This window comes from Echeneis naucrates, chromosome 13 (genome assembly GCF_900963305.1).
Source record: "Echeneis naucrates chromosome 13, fEcheNa1.1, whole genome shotgun sequence".
Lineage (NCBI taxonomy): Eukaryota > Metazoa > Chordata > Actinopteri > Carangiformes > Echeneidae > Echeneis > Echeneis naucrates.
Window position 1 is genome coordinate 18274426 of NC_042523.1, and position 23045 is coordinate 18297470.

Sequence of the window (23045 nt, forward strand, 5' to 3'; positions counted from 1 at the left end):
ATATTACAGTGTCGCGTCCCAGTAGGCTGCAGCTCAGTTTATTTGACATTTCAGCCTCAGGCCTTAAATGAACAAATAGAGCTATTTTTTTTTCCCCACCTCATCCCTGTTTTTTTTGTTTTGTTTTGTTTTTTTTTTTAGATGTGGAGTCAATCCAACCAATGATGTAAACTTTGTTGTTGAGCCACGAGCTAAACTCAGTTATTTGTTAGCTTGTATCTGTGCGTTTTTCTAAAAACATTTCTCTCTTTGTCTCTCCTTCCCTCTTGTTTCTTCCTCTAGCCTCTTCTTAGGCAGACAACACACACTATTATCATTGTTATCCAATAGGTACATGCATGAGCTCACATTCCTCTTTGCGTCTCTCCCACAGAGAAGGAACATCTAATCAAAGATCCTTCTAATCATGTGAAAGAATGGCGGAGGAGTGAGAGAGAAAAAAGGGGACATGGTGATAGTCAGCCACTGTGAACCGCTTTTGCTGCGCTTTCAAATGTAGATCTGCAAAGTTCTGTTGCTCTTTATTTCCGTTCTTTCAGTTTAATGAATAACTATTTATTTTATGACACATTAGAGCACATGTTGTGATAGTAATAAATCTATACACGTATTTGGAAGCTGCTATAATCTTGACAAATAGAGCTGTAGTACTTGAACAGTGGGGAAAATTTACATGGAAGCCAAGCGACTTTCTGCTGACAGGAGCTGTAAGCAAAAGTTACAAATTATTTCTAAGCTTTTGAGATGAAATTAAAAACTGTTTTGCTGTCCCGTTGAGCTAAATCCAAAACTCAATAAGAAATATCCCCCAGTCACCAACATTACTGACGACCTTTATTAAAAGGCTATTTCTGTCCTTACTTCAGCTATACAACAGGGCAGCGCATGTCAGCTGAATCACCAACTTTACCCCGCTGCCACATGCAGACTCACAAATCCCCAGTGAGCTGAAATGAGGCAGGATCTCAGCAAGTTCCATGACATGGGGCGAACATTTGAGTGCACTCAGGCAGCGTTAAAGCTGCGAGGCACTTTCCTGTTAGGCTGCCCCGCATTGCATCACACGCTTTATTTAGTTTCCTTACAGTCTTAAGTGCCTGCATACATTTTGAAGCACCAGCCTGGTAAAACATTAAAAAGCCCTCTGGAAGCCTGTGCACCATTGTTAGCTATATTAGAGCCCCATGTTACGCCAGCAGTGAGGGAAGAAATGGTGGTATGCAGAAACGAGTATGGCTCTGTGTGTTTGTGTATTACTATGTGATGTTTAAAAAAAAAAAAAAAAAAACGCAGTGAAATGACATAACTGGTTAGACTCGAACTCATGAGTTATTTTCCTAAAATTATTGTGATTTTTTTTTTTTTTTTACTATAAACGTCACTGATTTCATACATCAAAGTCTGGACTTGGGGGACGTGGGGAGTAATTGTGCATGAAGGTTTTTGGGCTTTATAGGGAATGGGGTGAAATCTGATAAATCACAGAAGCTCTGTCTGAAGACTACAAGTTTTAAAAAAGGGAAAAACAACAGAAAGGTGTTAAGTTAGAAAGATATGACTTCAGCTGCCTGCTCATCATCTCCGACTGTCACCAGTTCAATAATTGCACTTTGGGAACTGTAGATGTCAGGTCTTAAAATATTACAAAGATTGACCTGCCATTTGATTTTGATAATTTTTCACCTCAACTGTCAGCAATGAAACTTTAGAGGCCGAGGCCTAGCTTTAATCGGTCGAGCGCTACCTGCTGAGCCACTGAGGCGCCCCGAGTAACTCCTACTGTGAGCCCCAACAAAGCTCAAGATCCAAATGGTTCAACTGACCGTTTAACGTGAATGATCTAGAGGCAAGTGGAGGGGAAAGTATATTTAGTGTTTCACAGAATACATGTATAAAAATCAAGAATATAATTTTATTTTAGTTTTTTACTGTTGCAGTGTCGTCTTACTTTCTTAATTCTTCATCTTGTGTTGGCTCAGATTTATTTGGGAATCCTTTCAGTGGTCCTCACAATAGGAACCAGTGAAGTGCTGCTTTTAAACTCTGTACAACAGACTGTAGCTGTGATTGAGCACATTTCGTGTAATTATTACAGTGAGTGTTGGTGTCTGGGTAAATAATGAACCCTTCACAGCTGATCCATGTCTGGTTTACCTTTTCAGTGTTCTGAATTTCTTATTGTGGTTGAGTCACTGAAAAATGAGTAATGTGTTTAAAAAAAAAAAAAAAAAAAAAAAAAAAAAAAAAAAAAAGACCAGATTTTACCTTTGGAATGGCAAGTTTCTCTTTTTCGGGGCCTTCTTCTGAGTCCGAGCAGGTGTGTGTATCTGCAGGGATGCGAGGCCGGTGCAGCGGCTGGAGACTGATCTGGGTGCTGAGGAGGTTGCTGACAGCCTTAAGAGAGCTGCAGGTGTTAGGCGGCAGCGATGGGTCTGCCAGCAGGTCTGAAATCAAACCATGAGCCTCACCCATCACTGCAATGTCCACGACCACGCTGGTGCCCGATGACTGCAAGAGAAAGTGAGAGGGAAGGCGAGGCAGTTGCATTATCAGTCTTTGTTGTAATACAGGGATCAACCATGACACCCCGAACCTATTCTTGTGCCTGTATGGCAGATTGCTCATGTACTCCAGGATCTTAAAGCTGGAAAACAGAGCTAGTAACGTGATAGGACAGCTACTTGGGTTAAAAACAATTGGTTAGTAAGAAGTGCATGTGATCTCTTTGCATCTCATCATTTATATACTTCCCACAACACCAATATAAAAAATGGCACATCCTCTCCTGCCAATAGTTAGCTGTGACCGATTCAAGATTGTGACTAATAAACTCAAAGGATTATTTATATTCAACCATGTTCAACCATGTTTTCCACCAAGGGGTTTCAGCGGTATGCCAATCAGATCCTCTTTAGCTCATAAACAATTGACTTGCACTAAAACACATTAGAAGCAAAGATGTGTTTTTTGATAATAATATACAGTATATTAAAAAGGATTACATTTATATATGCAAAGTTAATCAATGAGATAAACAGTTTTGTTGCTTTTTTTTAATCACGTTTAATGCGTGATTATCTGAGATGCGAAATGTCACCAATAACTTAAAAACACATTTTGAAGAGCCTTGACTGAGTGATAGTTCTCTTTTCTCACTCATCATGGTGTATATGTCCGTTGCTGCAGGGCTGCAACTCTCCATTTTCATTCTACGTTAATCTGCTGATTATTTTCTTGCTCTTGATTGTTTTTCCTAATGAAATGTCTGAAGGTAGTCAGATAAACCCATCAGGAGTACGGGAGGAATCAGGACAGCAGCACCAAGTTGGAATGAGTGCGTGAGTGGAAAAACTTTACAATGTTTATTTACATGAAATTTGGAGCAAATTCAATGGCCATTTATTACAGGGTTGTTAGTGTCAAGTATCGTTCTGAATAGAAACAGCTCAGCAATAAATGATATGTGCTACCCTTAGTAATAATAATAATATTCTGTGATATTGTCATAAGGATACAGTTCATTGAGTAGGTAATGAGCCATAGACTCAATAAGCAAACATGCACCATTGTCCTGAATGGGTTGTGTATTTATTCTCAGTATTCTGATTGCACGTGTCAATTATGTACTTCAGTGTGATTATTTATTAATCATCTGATGATCATTACGCAGATTTAGCTTTTATAATCACCCCAGGACAGTTGACCAGTAACCCAAACATGAGAAGTGTCATGAAAAGATTCAAATCATTGACTCGAGTCATTCAAATATGATCATCTCTGTGCAGACTTCTCCCATTCCTCAGCTTGAACACACAGGGAGGTCAGTTGTCTCTGAGTACTCTTTTATCCATGAACTCACATTTTCAAACCAGACTCTCTGAGGAAAGAAACACCAATTTTGAGTGAGACTTATCTGAATCTCCACCAAATTGTGCAAACTCATAAATCTCGGCAACGTCATCAATATGTCTTTTATCTACTTACCTTAATATGTATTTTTTTCTGAAAAAAATCATGAAAGAGTTGGAAAATACACTAAGGTGTGTGTTAAATAATTCCTGGACCAAGCACTTGGAATGGATCAGGATCAGAGTTTTATCGGGTTCTTTCCAAGTTTGTGCTACATCCCTCCACCAAGTTTGGTGCAAATCGGTTTATGTACATCTTTGCGTAATCTAGCTTGTAAACTAGCAGGTGAAAAGATAATGTTTGATGCAAAGGTAATACACGAATCGAGACAGTCAAATTGGCTCTGATGTTTTCTCGTCGTATTCCCACTCACCTCCCAAATCCCCCTCCTCCCCACTCTGATCACATGATCAGCCTTTACTCCCCCATCTGCCTGTCCCCTGAGGCTACCACTCTGGGCTTGATACGACTAGCAGCAACATCTCCTTCTGCCACTCTGCTTGTATCCGTGCCATGCTTTTTCACTATGCCAGCGATTTCATTCAGTGGTTCTTCATATCCTGAGCCTTCTCAATGCACACAGAGTGACAGGCGATACTCATAATTTGCTGCCTTAGACAGATCGTATTAGCTCTTCAAACATGCCTAGGCTGTGATGTGATGAGTAAATGCATCAAGCACATAAGATGGATAGTTTCCTGGAAGAGCACATGTCTGTATGTGTGCGTGGACAAGTGTGCATGTGTCACCTCAACCTGAACAAAACCCATTAGGCCACTCCAGAGCTTTATGACATCCTGCTATTGTGACATTTGCCCATTACCTGGCAGTAATGGACTCTGTTTAGCTAATGTCGGAGATAGAGGGAGACCGTGTGTTTGTGTGTGTGTGCGCGTGCGCGTGTTGCCGCAGCTTTTATGGCACTTTTCTCTGATACTTGTATGTATGTCGTTCTTCCAGATTTTAGCATTTACCTCTTCGTTAAAAGAAAAACAACCTTCAATACAGTATGTGTGTGTGAATTCGCAAGTGCATTCAGGGCAACATGCATAAATATCCGAGCTGATGGTGCAGAACTGAGTGCTGTTCTGGCAGAGCCACAGCGGGAAAGGCAAGGCATGGGAGAAGGTTATTGATTCCTCCCAGCATACAGGCCCACAGGAGACAGCAGGGGGAGCAATGGTCAATGAGTAAATAAATAACAGCCCCACACACACACACACACACACACACGCACATTGACAGGCTTGGATGTACCCGAGTTGCCCCTTGGGACCAGTCTGTCAGACTTTCAGGGTAACACAGTACATGCAGCAGCGCACAGTAAGATGAGTCACAACCCCAATAATAACAAAAGATAATATTAAACACTGCTCTGTGATGATGAAAGCAGATAAGTAAAATAAGATCTGTATACATTAAGCCGCTAAGAATAGAACAACTGATCTGGATCACCGTCCGGGGCACACGGCGTCCCCACTGTAGATTCAAAGACGTGCTGGACATTTAGGTGGCTAAAATAATGTGGCCACACTTGTTTTGAACGATCAAAAATGGCTTCGTCAGAGTTATTGCTGCACCGTTCAGTGAATCAGATCGCACTACGTCATGAAAAGTAAAAAAAAAAAGAAGCACTGATTGAAGCTCCAAACCAGTGAAAATCCTCTGTTAAATTTCTGTTGAAGGAGAGCACCTTTAAATTGTAGAAGCTTAAATAAGAAGGCCCACACAGAGAAACAGGAAACTGAACTTACTGTACTCAAACATTTAAGATGAAGTAAAAAAACTGTTTTGTTTTCATTATTGCTGCCTGAGACACACAGACTGTGTGACTATTCCCTCTGAGAACAGCTGTGATTATCATGGGACTGTTGTCACCAAATTCAACTTCAAAGCTAATTCCACAGAAATGGCAGCAGTTCAGATAGCAAACCAAATTCACAAGTTTCCTTTCTGTGCTCTGTGCTCATCCTCTTTTGGTTTTTTCTTCTTCTTGCATGTCTACTATTTCCCACTGTTTCAGTTTTCCCTCTCACCATCACCATCCCCCAGCTCTCTCAGAGAGGCGGTCAAGAGATATGTAGTCAGTTCAGGCATAAGGGCAGATGGCGAACGTGGAGAGAAAGAGGGATAAAGAGAAAAAGAGAGAGAGCGCAAGAGAAGAAAAAAAAAGAGGAGATGAGTCCACAGGCAGGCCGTGGTCGGTCAAGTGAAAAAGGGAACAGCTCACTCTGGCAGGCCAGCTGAGCTACTCGTTGGTCTCAGCTCCAACTGTAAATACAGCACTACAGTGTGGGGCTGTCCATTGTTTCCGTACAGAAAAGTAAAATGCCTTTACACCTCTCTCAGGTCCAACAAGTCTGAAGCAGTAATGGCCAGCGATGCGCGCCAGAGCCCAAGTTCCTGTTCTGGATACAGGAGGGCGACTGCACGGTTGCAAACAGTAGCAGGATTCCCTGGTGGTGGCGGCGCGGCTATGAATCCTTAACAAATCTAACGATTGATTTGCTAATCATGACTGACACGGGGCCCCACAAGCCAGCCGGGATGTGGTGTCACTGAAATTTTCTGTCGTGGCCAAGATGACAACATATGTCTGTCAAATCATTTCACAGCGATTAAATTGTCTTATAATTATCCATAATAAATACTGATGTAATTAAGTTTGCATTGAAGAAATCGAAAATATGCAGACCCTTGTGTTAAATTGTGAACATAGATATGCAAATGTTCCACATGCCCTTCAACAAATAATACCCATCTGAGAACAATCGTAACAATAGTTGGTTCTTCCCTCAGTAGATCTTGAGCCTCAGTCCTCACATGTGCAATTGACCTAAAAACTCTTCTGTATCGAGACGCTTAATTTAGACATTGCTTCAAGTTGTCCTATTTAAACCATCTCATCATTACTGATTAAATGGTTTTCCCTTTTTTGCACACACGCACGCACACACACACACAAACTCAAAGCTGAATTTGATGCATGTACAGCACATTGAACACCACCCATCCAGACCGAATGGAAAATAAGTCAATTAAAACCAATACTGAACCTGTTTAGCAGTATGTGTGATGTCCTGGTGGCGTCCCATGGTACTTGCTGAGTGCCTCCTCTGCATCATTCGTGTTCAGTTCAGAACACAGCCACATAAACCCACTGTCTAGATTCCTATAGATGACACAACTTTATGCTCGCTTTCCTTCCTTCCAAATGTGGCTCAAATGACGGACCACTCATAATCCAAAGCAACTGACGTTTCACCACTGTAGCCCGTGTGCACTTCCTCTCACTCTGCTGTCCACTCCTGAGCTCTCCTCTGTTGTTCCACGACCCTCCCTCTGTCCTCTGACCCGCCCCTGGCTCTGTATCTGCCAACTGTAAATATTCACCAGTGGTGGAGTGATGGGAAGACCTGCAATAGACAGTAATCAGTTGTATTGAAAATATCTGGTTGCTTGGACACGGTGCATCAGGACAAAGATCAGTGACTCACGGATGGACCATAAAGTAGTTGTTTGGGGCTCAGTTGGCCACAGTTATACTACACCCGACACTTGTCGAGGGTTTCCTGTGATAGCAGGTAATGCATGACAACCGAGCAGCGAGAACTGTGTAAAATCAGTGCAGGGCTTTCTCCAAACGGAAACTGTGGTAGATATTGATTTATTAAAAGTCTATTAAGAAGATAAGTTTGGTGTTGGCTAAAGCTGCATGTCCTGTAGGGAGAAAGTTCCTAAATATTTATGCAATATAAAAGTGGTTGATGTATAGCATAAAGATGAACTTCAGTTGTTTGTTTGTCGCGACCCTTAAAATCTGAGCCTCGATGGGAAAAGCCTAATCTGAAACATCAGTGGTGAAAAGTCAAAAGCATGAGTACATGCCATCGTGTCGCTAAAGATCCATGCTGGCAAAAGAGCTAATAAGATTAAAAAAACAAAACAACAACTTTGTAATTGTAATTGGACTAAAATTAAATTTACCTGAAAATTAAAGTGCAAAATGCATTTTTCCACGGGCAGTCTTGTTCATGCAGTGATGTTAAAGGCGCAAAATACCTAACTGGGTTTAGCAAGGCACCTTTAACAAAGCTAAACTAACGTTTACTTTACTTTTTGTTCCTTTTGTTCAACTGAAGTATGATCCCAGACTGATCTCTGTACTGAGCACACAAGGATGAAATTGATTGATTGACTGATAAGATGACCAGCAAATGTGTGTTCCAAACAGATGGTGGTGTCAGAAAGGGGTAACTGCTTGAATTCAGACACACTGCACAATATGATATCGATAGCATGGACCCCTTTAGCATATATTTCATCTTGGCAACAGCTGGTGTAGAAGGAAGGAGGTGGTAGACTAACAGCTGCTCTGTTGGAATAAGATGAGCATTTTGCATTTAAGTGTGTATGTGTATATATATATATATGGAAAGGACTTTCTGCTGGTGATTTAACCTGACAGCAGAATTTTTTTGGAAGCTATGGAATCTCAGTTATGGTCGGCAGGAAGCTCTTTTTCTGTCGCATCCCAACTGTTGTGGTTGGGCCAGATAAAGATCTGCAGATAACTTAAGGCCGCATTGCATCAAATATATTTCTTTTGCCTTGCTTTAAAGGGTTTGTCACCACAACTCAGAACAAATGTTGATGTAATAATCGCCAGCATGTGACCGCCTTAATGGCCTCTTCCCAATTTAACACTGCAATTATTTCACTGTTGTGGTTTTATGCAAGTGAGCAGAGTTGGCTAATGAGGTAATACCAGGATGTCGTGATGTTACGCAGCAGGAGAATGACTTTGAGGTTTCCATTAGTTAATTTATCTGAATGTTTTCCGTCTTTTCATCTTTCATTCATCTTAATGACAATTTAAATCACTGAGCAGCTCAGAGGTCACTAGCAGCTACTGGAAACTTTTGAAGTGGAGAGTTGCTTGATTCATGATTCACATCTGGAAATCAACTTGTTCGTCTATGCAAACTGCAGACAATTCTTTTTCTGCATTTGGAGAAAAATGTGGCGGAGTGTCGTTTTGGTGCGCAGAGCAGTCATACATCAATATTCACAGCTTCAAACACCCACGAGAGAATCGCAGGATTTTACCGATCGATATTGGATCACTCTGAACACGATCAATTTTAATCAGAAGATCAAATTTCTTTTTTTTTTTTTTTTCCTACCCACTCAAGTGGAACATTTGGTTCTCTCTCTCTCTCTCTCTCTCTCTATATATATATATATATATATATAGTACTCAACAGAAGTAAATATTAACATCAGTAACCAGAACCATTTCAGAAAGTGGCAGAACAAAAAAACAAAAAAAAAACAAAACAACAACAAAACAAAACAAACAAAAAAACAAGAGATAAATAAATTGTCTAAATGATGGTATGCACAACTTGGAATGCTTTTCTGTGGACTTCAGTGGACCCTTACAGACCACAGGTACACACAGAAAAACCTTAAGCCACTTAAAACATAGGCAATCGCCACCGTTTCTTCATCTTGCTGACAAATCTGAATTAATTAATGTATCCTGTAAAATGAGCAGAGAAGCTGAATTGTGGATCATGTAGCCGAGCTAACAATGGACCTCAATATTAACAAAAATTCACCAGTTAACCTTTTTAGCGTGCTGCTCAGCAGTTTATTTCACAGGCTGGTCTACAGTGACCAGGTAGTTCGAAGAGTTATAAAAACCCTGAGCTGTTTTTGCTCCCTCTGTTTATGCCTCCATGTAGAAAAATGTCAAAAGCAGCATCACTGGGCCTGCGTGGTGGCTGTCAGGAGGGTTTCCTTTCACCTCATGCAATATTGGACTTGCACAAATTTGCACAATATCATGTTTCATAAAGAGGGGATGGATTTTGTTTTATTTAAAAGTAATAATGATCTGCCAACAGGTTTTCTCTGTCAGGGCCGTTTCCGATACTGATTGCCCGTAATGAAGGAGACCAGAATGCACAATCACAAAGCCACTGCTACCTAAGCATTGCCACATGTATCAGTGATGCATACACCCAAAAACCATAACTACTACTCTCCTTCATCTTTGTGTGAGTGTCTCCTGCATTAACGAATGAATTTCATTGCAGCATGGTAATTTGTACTGTCAACGTAGATGATTGCCATGCTTAGTAAAACTTCAGCAATGTGTTTGGTTTACATATTGTGAATTGTCTGCGGTCACATTTACCTTGACCTATATTTTATTTCCAGTGGAAGTGAGATTATTTTATTCCTATCCATCATGCAGTGCATTCGGTGACCAGGGATCTATGTCCTATTGAGAAACCGCAGTTGTACTTCTTTTTCAAAATAAAATCTTTTTTTTTTTGTGATTATATAATTAAATTGAGAATAATTATTGATAGTCATGGTGGAATTAGCTCTGTTCCTCTTTTAGAATATTGAAATGATACAGCTGATGTGGAGTCCAGAGACACCGGCTCGCAAATGTGCCACTAAACAATGTTAATTAGGTTTTGCTCATCATGAAGCTCATTTGTGATTTTAGGTTACCCTCTTCATTTATTTAAATGTGGTTACAGCAAGCCGTCTAAAATTTCAGCAGAAGTCTCGATGACATTCAAATGAAGCCAAGTTTGACATATTTATTTCAATGTTAAAACATACCTTTTACCTTCTACTCAACTGACTACATGAGGTCAGTCTGCAGAATGTTTCTTATGGAACAAACACGGGTCGATCAAATAATAGATATTGGTTATCATGAATATATCATAACTGTTCCTTGGCTTGGTGTGCATGACTGTATCTGTGAGTGTGCGTTGTGTCTGTGCTCTGCCCTAGCTGTCACAGTTCATAGACTGATGTCATAAAGTGAAATGACCTGACAATGCAACTGCCATCCACAGGAGATGACTTTGCATCTTGAATGGCAGATGAGATAATCTGCCTAATACAGCGGATTCATGTTTTATGCGAGCCCCTCAGGATAGGAAGGAGGCTGTTTGGAGGAATAAAAGCCCTGTAACGTTGAATCATACTGAGCTCCTTGATTATGGAAAACATATGTGCGTAATTATCAAATATTGTGCATATGTGTTGTGTTTTTTTTTTTTTTTTTATGATGCTCAGTGAAGGGTCAGGGCATGTTTAAAATAATAAATCACACTTCAGAAGAGACTTTTTACTCCATCACAATCTACAAACTCATTTCATCTTGTAATTCTTATTCCCCTTTGTGCTCTGCTGTCCCTTGATGGCCTCCATTACGCCTCAAATACACTTCTCATGTCAAGTACGTAAGAGGCCAGGAAATTACAGGGACCTAATGCACTTCTGAGCCACATAATCTCTGAAAGCTCTATCGTTCAGCATTAAGTAGACTGCTACTAATTGAACTTGCAAATATAAATTTAGCTAGCTGGGATCCTCGTGTTTGAGGTGGGGTACAACTATGGTTGGCCCCCATACCTGCATTTGAAATTGCCAGGATCGGCACATGCATGAACACCTTGGACACTGCAGAGGGAGCTCTTTTTATTACTTACTTACTTACTTACTTACTGTATGTACTTGAGCAGTACAATTACACTAAACGCGAAAGAAATACCAAAGTGAACAACTTAAAAACAATCACCATTTTATACGATGATATAGATGATATAGAACCTGAAAGGACACAGATACCCTCTTCATTCACAGCAGTCCCATTTACTTACTGAGACATCACATTCACAAAAATGGGACAGATGGAACTTGAAAGAGTCTCCGTTTGTCTGTCTCTGGCTGAGAACAACCGCCTGAGAGCTAAAAATGAAAATACATTTTTTCAGTAACCCCATTAACATGCATGTCCTTGTTTGATAATGATTCAATTCAGTTTTCAAATTTGCTTGTCACAAACAGTCATACACAGTACAATGTGCACTGAAATGCTTTGTGCACCAATTCTGATTTTAAAAAAAAAACAAAAAAACAAAACAAAACATCCCCCCCCCCCATAAAAGAAATGGCAATAGAGAGACAAAATTATAAATAAGCAGATAAATATTACATAGATATTCATAGTCTACGTAGTCTGTATTTTAACACCCCCTCTTTTTATTTTTGAGTGCTTATGTCATTTTCTGTGGCAGTATGAAGCCTTTTGGAATTATTTACAGGATCTGTCTTACTGACCCATCCTTAACCCTAGTTGCTTATTTAACACTAACAGCTGTGTGTGTGTGTGTGTGTGGTGTTGTGCACGTTATGCCTTCCTGTGATATCGCCATGTCGAGGATAAAGGGAACAAAGACCTGCCTGGATGTCTGTGATGGCTGTCTTCACACATGCACACCCACGTACAAAACTACATCACTACGCACAGCGGTACAAGCACATGCAGGCACGCACTCGTGCAATGACACAAACATTAACATGCTGACTCTCTGTCACGACTCAGACACTCCAATCCTGAAGAACCCAGCAAGCCAGACCCAAACCCCTACTGTCCAGCAACTGTTGACTAGATCCCAGCTGAGGCACAAAAGACGAGGAGGAGGAGAGACATGGCTCGTATAAGGCAAATGAGAGGCACAGAAAATGATGACAAGTCAAAATATAAAGAATAAAAATCTGTATATAAATTTGATTTATTACAGAATCAGCGTGGGATTGAATGGTACTCAGTAAAATGTGTTTGGAATAATATATTTCAACAGCAGAAGCGTAAAATATTTTACAGTCCAACACTCAGTCAAGGGGCTGTTGCCCAGCTTCTGTGATAAGATAAGGGAACATGAGCCTCTATCTCATCTCAGCTCCCTGTTCATCCTTGTGTTGCTGCTAAGTTCCCTAATTTGATCGAGCATGTCCCTTATAGCGCAGCAGATTGTTTCATCGACGGTACAGCACATAATGTTTTCTATACTGACTGTTTCATCGTGACCCCAAGAATCACCGTCTAACCGCTCAACACAGCAAGCTTGCCAAATAGATTTGGCAAAGCTTGCATGTTTGTGTGTGTGTGTGTGTGTGTGTGTGTGTGTGTGTGTGTGTGTGTGTGTGTGTGCGCGAGGGAGGGCAGGAGACAGAGAGAGAGTGAGTGAGTGAGATGGGACTCCTGGGCTGGATGATGATGACTCACCCACCCGCCCACACACGTGAATTCAGATATGCGCTCATCGTTGTCATCACTGAAAACCATGTTAGCGCCGCTCACTGATGCTAATTGTTCCCAATCAGCGTATCAGGGCTCCTTTCAGTGCACTGTGAAACCAGACCACGCCGTCCGTTTCTTATTGATCTCAATACACGCTTTTGTCAAGCAAATGTTTGTTTATGGGACGTGCAAACTGACATTTGAACCAACAATGCAACTGCAATTTAACACTAAGAATGCACTTTTAATCAATAACCACGTGAGGCTAACAGTAAGAGTCTACAGCCATGATAACACGAGGCCAAATGAAAAATAAGCAAACATACTGATATTCGTTCCCATTTTACATTTGTGATCCTCTTGTTTGCGTCAGCAAGCTAAAATCGACACAAAACATGCAGCAGAGATTTTGCAGATATTTGCTCCTACAACAGAATTTTAGGCTAAGGGAAATTTTAACCTGGTGATGATGTTAGATTTGGATCAATATGTCTTTTTTTTTTTTTTTTTTTTTTTTTTCACCCCACTGAAGTACAAATTTTCTGGGAAGTGTCAGGTCCCTTAAATTCACTGCATTCCCAGAAGGCTCAGTAAGATGACTTGTTTACTGGCGCTATGAATAAGTAAAACTATGCTCAAGAGCTGTGGGAAACAGCTTTTGAAAGCTTTTCTTTCACTATGTCGACACAGTACACTGTAGGCTATGTCATAACATATAAAAATGACTTATGGTGACAGAATATGTTGCTCAAATATTATTGTTAAATTGAAATCAAATGGAAAAAGTGGTCATTATTATCATTCTTATTCTTTCATTTTTATTTTTTTGTCCCATCTGAAGGAATTGTGCAGTCATCAACAAAGACGAGGATGGGAGTGTTTCACAGCACCATTGCATGACTAAGGCTTTGCATGTACTGCCAACTAAATGCATGCATGCATCTGTCAGCAAATTAAGATGTGTACATCTCATCTTTGCCTTCTCCTTTTCTCGTTTGACGCATGAGCTGTAGCATGTGATCATATGTCCTGTAGCATGATGCCTCGTATTCGCTGATGTGTTTAATATTTAATGCAACTGCACCCTGAGTAAGAAGATAACGTCCTCAGAAGCCCATCGCACTAAATTGATGAAACCATAGAGCATTAGAGAGGACGTGAAGGACCACGAACGTTAGACGATCTTCCATTCTTTAAGTTGTTCTGTGGAATCAAGGTGCGAAATCATTCATCAGCAAGTGATCAATAGCAATAAAACCAATGAGGTTTCTGCTTGACAAAAGCATTCATCTTATGAAGTATAAAATCGCCGCACTAAAAACATCCTCTTGATGTTGCTGATGCTGCATTAGTTATTTTTTTTCTTTAACAAAATCACAGAGCACAGGAGAAGAGCAGTAACCATCTCGAGCCAACAGTACAGTATAAAACCTGTTTGACAACACGGAAAGCCAAGTGGCTGGTGAAGACAGCTACACATTCAGTCAGTCAGAGGGTCTGGGGTTTAATGATCACTGGCGCCCTAGAGCTGTGCAAGTGGTCTTGTTACTTCAGTAGTGATACCACTGCTTGATTTTAAAGCTTATTTTGCTGTTGTTTTTTTTTTTTTTTTGATGAGAAACTTTGCTTTTCCAAGACATGATTTTATGGCTTGTGTGATTTGGTAAAAAAAAATGTAAAAATGTCAAAAAAGAAAAACCCCATAAAAACATTAGAGGGCCATCCCAGTGTCTAAACATGTTAATAATTTTTATTTTGTCAGTTTTCAGTGTCCAGACAGATTAGAGTGTGGTACCATTTCTGCTTGTATCCCTGAACTATCTGCGGGTGCATAATGTAGGCAATGTTGCAAATAACTGAACAGAACTGCCTTTTTTTTATTTTTCAAGCTTTGGCTCTTATTTTATCTACAGTTGGGTCCTGAATTAAATATCTATCATGCAGCCACGATTATTTTCCCTTACTTGACTGAAATAGCTTAGCTGCATCACACGCAGTTGGGCCCTCATGATTGCACAAAACTCATCTAAAACACACACACACACACACACACACACACAACATTTTGTTCTGGTCTTCCTCCACCTCCTACCTTTGTTCCTCCAAGGCTCAATGGCTAAGTGGAGTGCTTTTCCCTTGTGTTGTTGTACCCATGTTAGGCTACTGACGCCAGCTTGTCATTCTCTCCTCCTATTATTGTGAGAGGAGAAGTGCATCACATCTCCCACAAGCCACTTCTCTCTGTCAGCTTTCTGGTCTCACTGATTGAAGCTGACGTTGTTGGGTGTTAGTATTTCAGGCCGAGTCCCACGGGAACAACGTGAGCGTCCAGACACCGGTCTTCCATTTGGGCCTGCATGCATAATGACTAACATCCCATTTTTTGTGTGTCTATTCTTCGAGTTTAGCTTTTTCATGTATCCCACCCAAAATCTTCCTGATGACCCTTTTACAGGAGACAACTCTTGACAATGATGATCTCTGCTATTAAGCTAAACTCTTTATATTGGAATACCAGAATTCTACTATTTTTTATTTTTTATTTTTTTTTTATTTAGTATTTTCTCAAAAATAAAAATAGCTCTTCTAATATTGCCCGTCAATATGATTGTCATGAATTAATATCTTTAACATTATCAAATGTTATTAAAAATAAACCAAGATACACTGAACATAGAGAGACTTCACATACTCCTGGGAGCAGGTGTGAGCTTTTAAATATACTTAAATATTGCTGTAGTTTCAGTCAGCCAAAGCAGGTTATAAGCTCTATACTCTTTGCGATGTGCTGTTTATTGGATGGAGTTCACTGTCATGACACATATAAAACCAGTTAGCATTAAGACAAAGTGAGAATGGATCAATGCATGACTCAGTAGAGTGGATGCTAGTAGAGGGGGAAAAATTTAGTTCATCTTACAAAGGCATCAAGCTGAATGCTGAGCAGCAGGGCGGTTTCCAGGACAGTCTGGAATTACACGGGTCGGCTCAGTGCATGTGGGGATTTTATATTATCCAGTGAAGAATCTTGTATGTATGCAAAGTTCTAAATTATTTCATCCAATATACTCCAATTTACTACAGTGTAACGCTTGTGTCTAAGGCTATTCCCATTTGCAAAACCCCACAGGAAACGGACATTTCTTCCTGTTCATCTGAGCAGTATCTCCAGGGAAATGTTACTCAGGCAGAAGCCTGTAAATACTGTTGTGTTGTGTCCACTAACACACAAAGTTCTGTGTCCACCAAATAACACAAGTAGGATATGATTATTTCTATATCAGGTCTTCTGCCCATCCTCTGTGTAGTGATGTCTACACACAATATTATGTAGTTCATACAAAATGAAACAATGAGTCTTGCTGGTGTGCCTGCGTAGCTGGTGCGTGTCTACAAAAGACAACACTTAGCAAACACTGGTCTGAGAGACCGACAACAAATAAGGAGAACAAATCCATAGAAAGCAAGCGGCTCTTCTGGGTAGACGTGTCTTCAGGCCAAACCAAACTCACTCAACATTTTTCACCCCAGAGCAGCTTCATCCAATAAGGACTTGCTCATTGAATTCCTTGTTGAATGAGGTTGTTGAGAGAGACGGCAAGAGAAAAGTGGGAGGAGGATAAAGTGAGAGAAGGATGGTGGAGGAAATAAGCTGAATGAAAGAATGGAACATGTTGACAGTAGCACAAGCTGCATTGAGCCGAAAGGAACGAAACAGGCCACACGTGTGTGTGTGTGTGTGTGTGTGTGTGGCTGATCGTGAGTGAGCGATATAGCACGAGTGTGTGTTTGTGTGTGTATACCACCCTGTACACACATCACAGCCTGAGGCCGACTCCTTCGTCTGCTCTTCAGATGAGAACCAAACGCTTACTTTGTGATGCTCTGCACATCTCACAGAGATAACAGACTGCCATTAATAGAATGGATCCAATTATATCCGAATGTTAAAACTTAACCTGAAATAAACCCTCTGCTTCATACCTGGTTAAGCACATCCTGAAAGAGAAGTCCTCAAAACTCTCAATGCAATGGAAAAATCCATAGAAAGAACGCAGAGTGCTGCTGAGTGGGCTTCATTTAAAACAAGGTAATTTATGATGCCAGTTCAATTTTTTTTTTCTTCGTTTTTAGCCTCACTTCAGATAACGTGCAGCTACACTATTTAAGCCATTTAAACATGCATAAATATGAGTTGTTCTGCTGCAATGACTTTAAAACATAAGGTGAGTTAAGTCACCGTGATACTCCATCCAGACCAACTAATCTCAAAGATGCCGGTGAATTATTAGTCACAGTCATGCTGATAGTGAACTGGCATGTTAAGTGTCTTTAAAAAAAAAAAAGACTAAAAAGAACTGCCTCAGGAAAATGTATAGGAATAAAAAATAACATTTTGCAATGATGTAATAAGGGATGTACGCCAAATGCATTTCAAATGCTTGGATCCTGAACGTTTTATGGGCTCCAACATGTTTTGTGAACTTAAGACAATAAGTGGTTATTGCCTTAAATCATAAAGTGATCCGCAGTTCTATAGTAAAGGTCCCTGCTTAGCCATATTGTGTAACTCCTATCATTGTGTCCAGGGGATGGTGGAGTCGTGTTGGAGGTTTTTATGTACTATGATGACATTTAATGTTGGAATTTTGCATTTATCTACCAGGGAAAGTTTTTTTTTTTTTTTTTATTCACTGCACAATAAATCGCAACATTAAAAAAAAAAAAAAAAAAAGGCATTAGTAATTTGGCAAATGCAGAACCTGGATCGTTCAGGATCTTTAGTCCTTTCACTCCACTCCTGGGGATTCTGTCCAACTTCAAAACACAGTAAAGGGGTCAAGGTTGACAAAAACCACACATCTTGTGAAGAGAGAAGGCGTATCAGGATTGGAGCCAGACAAAAACACAATCACTCATCTACTGACATGCGTGCGCACACATCAGCAGCGTCTTACATAACACAGTGAGCGATGGCAGCTGAGGACACAATAATACTGCCTTTGGCATTTGTCCTGTGAAAGTTGGATGGAGAGGAAATTGGGTGAGTGAAAGAGAAAACAGAGAGGGACAGGCGGACCAAAAAAAGTGCAAAAAAAAAAAAAAGTGACAGACATTGAAAGAGAGAGAGAGAGAGAGAAGGAAAGGGATAAAAAGACGGTAAGAGGGAGTGATTTTGTTTGACTGCAGATGCCCATGGCCAGAGGCAAAATGCCCTGAGGGGAAATATTACCCAAGTCACTTTCATGCCCGATCCATTTTTTTAATTCATTTTGAGCCACTCAACTTTTTCTCCTTCAACTTTCATGGTGTAGCTTGAGTCCATGAAATAATCCATCACTGTTACCGTCAGATGAGCATATTTGAAAACCCTTCAGAGCTTCAGTCAAGTTCTGCTCTTTTGAGATGAGGTTAAAACAATAATTTGCAGTCAAATTAAGATTCCTAATTGGTTGATTTCTCTCTTAATCATATTAATTAAAGACTTTACATAATTTACATATGCAGCCTAAAGGTATTGACACTTCCAACACAAATCAAGTTTAGCTAAGGAGATGGTAGTAATAAAATAAAATAGAAAAAAATTGTAGATTTTTGACTTTGGTCTGGGAATATTCATGCTTTATTGCGAGGAGAAAAAAAAGTTACAACCGAGAACAAAGAAGTGGAGTTTTTTGTGTGCATGTGTGTATTAATGTAATAGTAACCTCTGGGACGTGGCTTTGGATTTGTTCCTTTATTGCCTTTGAAGCTTGAGAAGTTATAAAAACAATGGCCTGTAACTTTATTGACATTACACGTGGTAATCAGTGATGTGTGTCATAAGATAAACATGAGCTCAACTGCAGTAATAAAAGTCTTCCAGGAAAGGCAAAATGGTGAGGGAAAAAAATAGGGAAGTAAAAACCTGGGACATGAGTACATGATAACAAAAGGAGTTTTTTGGATCAACCCTCGGAAACGAGGGCCCTATTTATACTGAAATATGCCTTGCAAGATATTTTAAACATCAGAATCAAAGTAACATAGTGCTCTCTTTTCCATCATTTCACGCTCTACTTCCTTTTCATCATAATATCATCAGACCCGGATTCAGAGGCGAGTGGAGAGCATCCTTTGTTTTCCAACTCTCAGTGATGCTCCCGAACGCAGCACCCCAAGCACGGATTTTGCATTTTTATGTCCACGAGTGGACTTATTGTCTCCCTCCAAAGACGACCCTCGACAATTAGCTGCTGGATTTACGTCACCAGTGTGTGTCTGTGGCAAATGTGTGTGTAAGTGTGACATGCATGTGTGCATTATGAGGGATAATGGAAGGGAAAAACACTCCCAGATGCATGTGATGCAATTATACCCTTGATTATCTGATTGGTTAATCTACAGGCAGGCTGGAGGCGTCCAGGACAAACACTGTCGGCAGACTGTTGACATAAACCACGAAGAAGGACACACACACACACACACACACACACACACACCTGTATTTGAGCATGTGCTTAACGATGCATAGATATAGGGAACACCAAACAGTAAGGCTGTGAGGAAAGCAGCAGTGATTTGCATTCATCATAAAATGTATCTCTGTGTCTCTGTGTACACAGAGGCCTGATCGAGTATATTTGTGTGGTGTGTGGTGTGTGTGTGTGTGTGTGTGTGTGTATGGGGGGGGGGGTGAGAGAATGAGCTTCCATGGGGAGTTTTTTTCCTCATTGTTGTGTATTATGAAAGAAACAACTGAGGAAACTCAGCTGCTTGTTGAACAATTCGCTACAAACTAACGTTGCATATGAAGCTGTTGAGCCAAGCGAGCACTGTGTGTGTTTGTGTGCGTGTGCATGTGCGCGCGCGTGTGTGTGACCATGAGAAAGAGAGACATTGCTTGACTGGTTCAGTGATCTAACCCTCATTGACACTTCAATTCAGTCTGATTTATGAGGACACAGCACATCTGGGAGCTTCTGCGAGGCCAAGCTCTGTGCACGTGTGTTTGTGTGTGCACATACTGTGTGCACCCACATATGTCTTTAGGCAATGCTTGCTACGCACACATACGTAATTAACTATACAGGACACCCACTGAAGAAAAGGAAAGAGATTCAACATGAATGTAACCATGAGGATGTTTGAAGCAGAGTAAAATTTTATAAAAAAATTGTCTTTCAGCAGACTTGTCGATGTAATCTTGTTGTTGTCTTCACAATTTTGTAACTAGTCATTTCAGAAAGTTGCCCCTTTCATTCCCAGTCGTTATTCTCCTCACTTATGTCCAGTTCTCTGACGTCCTGGTTTCAACTACCGAGTTAATCCGTTAACTTACAGGTTGAGACTGGTGGCCTACTGTTAACTGACTCACTGAGTTTATACAGTTTCTCAGTGTAGCACATTGTCACATGTATCTCTCTGAGGATATAGAGATTTGCAGAAATGATCCTCATACAACATACATGCAAGGTAACGGGGGCCAAAGGCAGAATTTTTAATTGTTTCTTCATTTAGATGAGGACTTTCATTCATTTTGCCCAAAATGGTGTCACTGTGCAAGACTACTGAATAAGTAATGCGCTCTGCTCCAGGATCAACCTGTGCCGCCTTTACAGTGTGAGCCTGGTGTTTTACTTCGTCACCAGCTGTAACATTTCTGATTTATTTTCTATTTTGTGGTTTATTTAGCATTTGAATGTATTTTTTTAAGTATTATTTTTGCTTCAATAATTGAGATTCAGCTGCTGCAACACCTGAATTTACTCAATCGATTAGTTCTAGTCTTTTCATTGTTCTTCCCTTATCAAAATGTCAAACACATATAATAAATGTATCTTACTTATCTTCCATGAAGTAGAATGCAGAAGTTCTTATCCAGCTTTGGGTGCCATATTCCTTCTTCATGATGACAACAGTGTAGTTTATTGTGAGAAAATGGACATCAGAGGCTAACATATGATATATATATATTATTTAATTTTTTTTCATAGGAAAGTAAAGTAAGCCAGTGTTTGGTTGAACTACTCTCTAAGGGCAGACATGCTGCTCAGTGTTTACAGTACTTTGCTATTCTGTTTTCCTACTTGCTACATCAACAGCTGCTGCTGCAGCCACATTTAAAGGAATTTCTCTGGAGCTAAATCTGCTCAGTATGATGAGTTTGAACCTGCAGCGAGCAATTACACGTTGTCTATATTTCTGCTGAGGCCATGTGAGCTACATTGTGTTGAAGGAATCCACAGGACATGTCACTGATCTTTCATTCGCCTGAGTCAGTAACACTTTCATACTATTGGGTAGCTCCCGGGGATGTCAGTAGGTGTTAGTCTGCAGACCGAGGGACCAGCTGGGAAAGAACACATAGAGAAGTGCGGGCCAACCGTTCCTGCATAAATACAAAGTCTTACCTCTTAACCCCGCTAACTCATGCCTAAAACACAGAGGAAATCAGTAGGTGAAGGCTTTTTAAAATGCTACCTGAGCTTTAGATTGCCTTAAAAGCTGAGAAATGACGAAAACACTCGGAGCTGCGTATAACTCTGCTGTGCCGAGAGTCCATGAGGTTTATTGCCGGAGAATAAAGGAGAGGCCGATCAACAGACAGACAGATCCAGAGTCTACTCATTGATGCTGCCCCCCGCCCAGTCTGACCAGCCCCCCCTCCACTTTACCAGGCATATTTTCGAGCTAAAACACACCATTGAATCAAGTAACAAGGCAATCCTTGTCCAAGGCCACCAAGCCTCATGTGGATGGCCAGTAGAGAAGCCACTGTGTGTGTGCGTGATGTGTGCTGTACCCGTGTTTGTGTGAGCACATGTATACAGTAGTGGCAAGGCAAAGTTAAAATTATTTGCTGGTGCCTTTCTGCAGCAAGCAGTGGAGATTACTCTCATACTTTTCTTTTTTTTTCCCCCCTCCTCGTTCTGTTTCCCTGGCCCTCGTCTCTCTCTCTCTCTCTGTGGAAGCATATGGCATGGAGCCATATCCACATTACGCTGAGATAAACACGCAAATGCGCCGAATATGTGCGATGTCTGTTGGACAAACCATATGTGATCAGCACAAATTTGTGCGTGTCCATGTGAATGCTCGGAGTGATGGTGTGTTTAGAACAGCAGCAGAGAGGCTGCACACAGGGACCAGATAGTTGTCCTTTTACCATCAACACTTCTGCTGTGCTTGGCAGCCAACCTCTTCTCACCCCCCCCCCTTTTGCCTCACCCTCCGCAGCAAATCTTTCAACACTCTCTTCCCCTCCTCTCCTCTCCCTCTCTCTCTCACGCAGTAGTTCCCGCATTAGGTCCCTTCAAGCCTGCCCCCCCCTCGCCATCTCGCTCTCTCACACTCACTCACCCGCATTTGACTGTTGGACTGCTGCTCCGGGCTGGATGCAGCCTGCGCTAATGCCACTGTGCTCTTTCCTTTTCTGTGAATCACTGTTTTTAGCCCATCTTTACTTCTCTCTTCCACTATAACACTGTTTGTTGATCCGTTGATATTTGCTGTTTTTCCTCATTTCTCCTTACTCAATTCCCACTTCCTTGCTTTTCTACCTTAATATTTCCCAAATTTCTGCAAATCTCGCTCCGTGTCTGTCCTCATTTTCTCTGCTCAAAGGGTCAGTTCATTGATCAAGTTTCTTTCATGCTCATCCTCTTCCAATAAACAATGAAGGGTCTATAAGAGCACGACAGCTGATATTTTATCCGATTATGGACTACTGCCTTAAGCCCCTGATTGAATTTGTATTCATTTGTCCTTTCATATTATCTATAACTGATTTACATGATTTTGGAGATGAAAGAATAATCCTTTCTCCTGTTTCCTACTGAGATTAAACTTGACAGTGTGTACATAATACCTACATGCTATTTGTTATGTTTTTTCATGAAGGTTTTGTTATGTCATAGTTCACAAGTTCGCAAGAAACACAAACGCACACAAGCAACATGAGCCGATGACTTTGGTGGTTGTGTGCGTACTACCAGGAAATCGTGAATGTCTTGGTGTGTTTCTGCACTGCCAA

The 23045-nt window shown here is 40.7% G+C and overlaps 1 protein-coding gene across 1 annotated transcript in view; it reads right to left on the bottom strand.

Annotated features, from left to right (window-relative positions):
- LOC115052945 (cGMP-inhibited 3',5'-cyclic phosphodiesterase A-like) overlaps window positions 1–23045 on the bottom strand; it is a 37943-nt gene that overhangs the window by 9449 nt on the left and 5449 nt on the right. The window contains exon 2 of the mRNA XM_029517441.1: window positions 2266–2508. Coding sequence (XP_029373301.1) covers window positions 2266–2508 — 243 coding nt within the window. The remainder of the gene's footprint in view (window positions 1–2265; window positions 2509–23045) is intronic.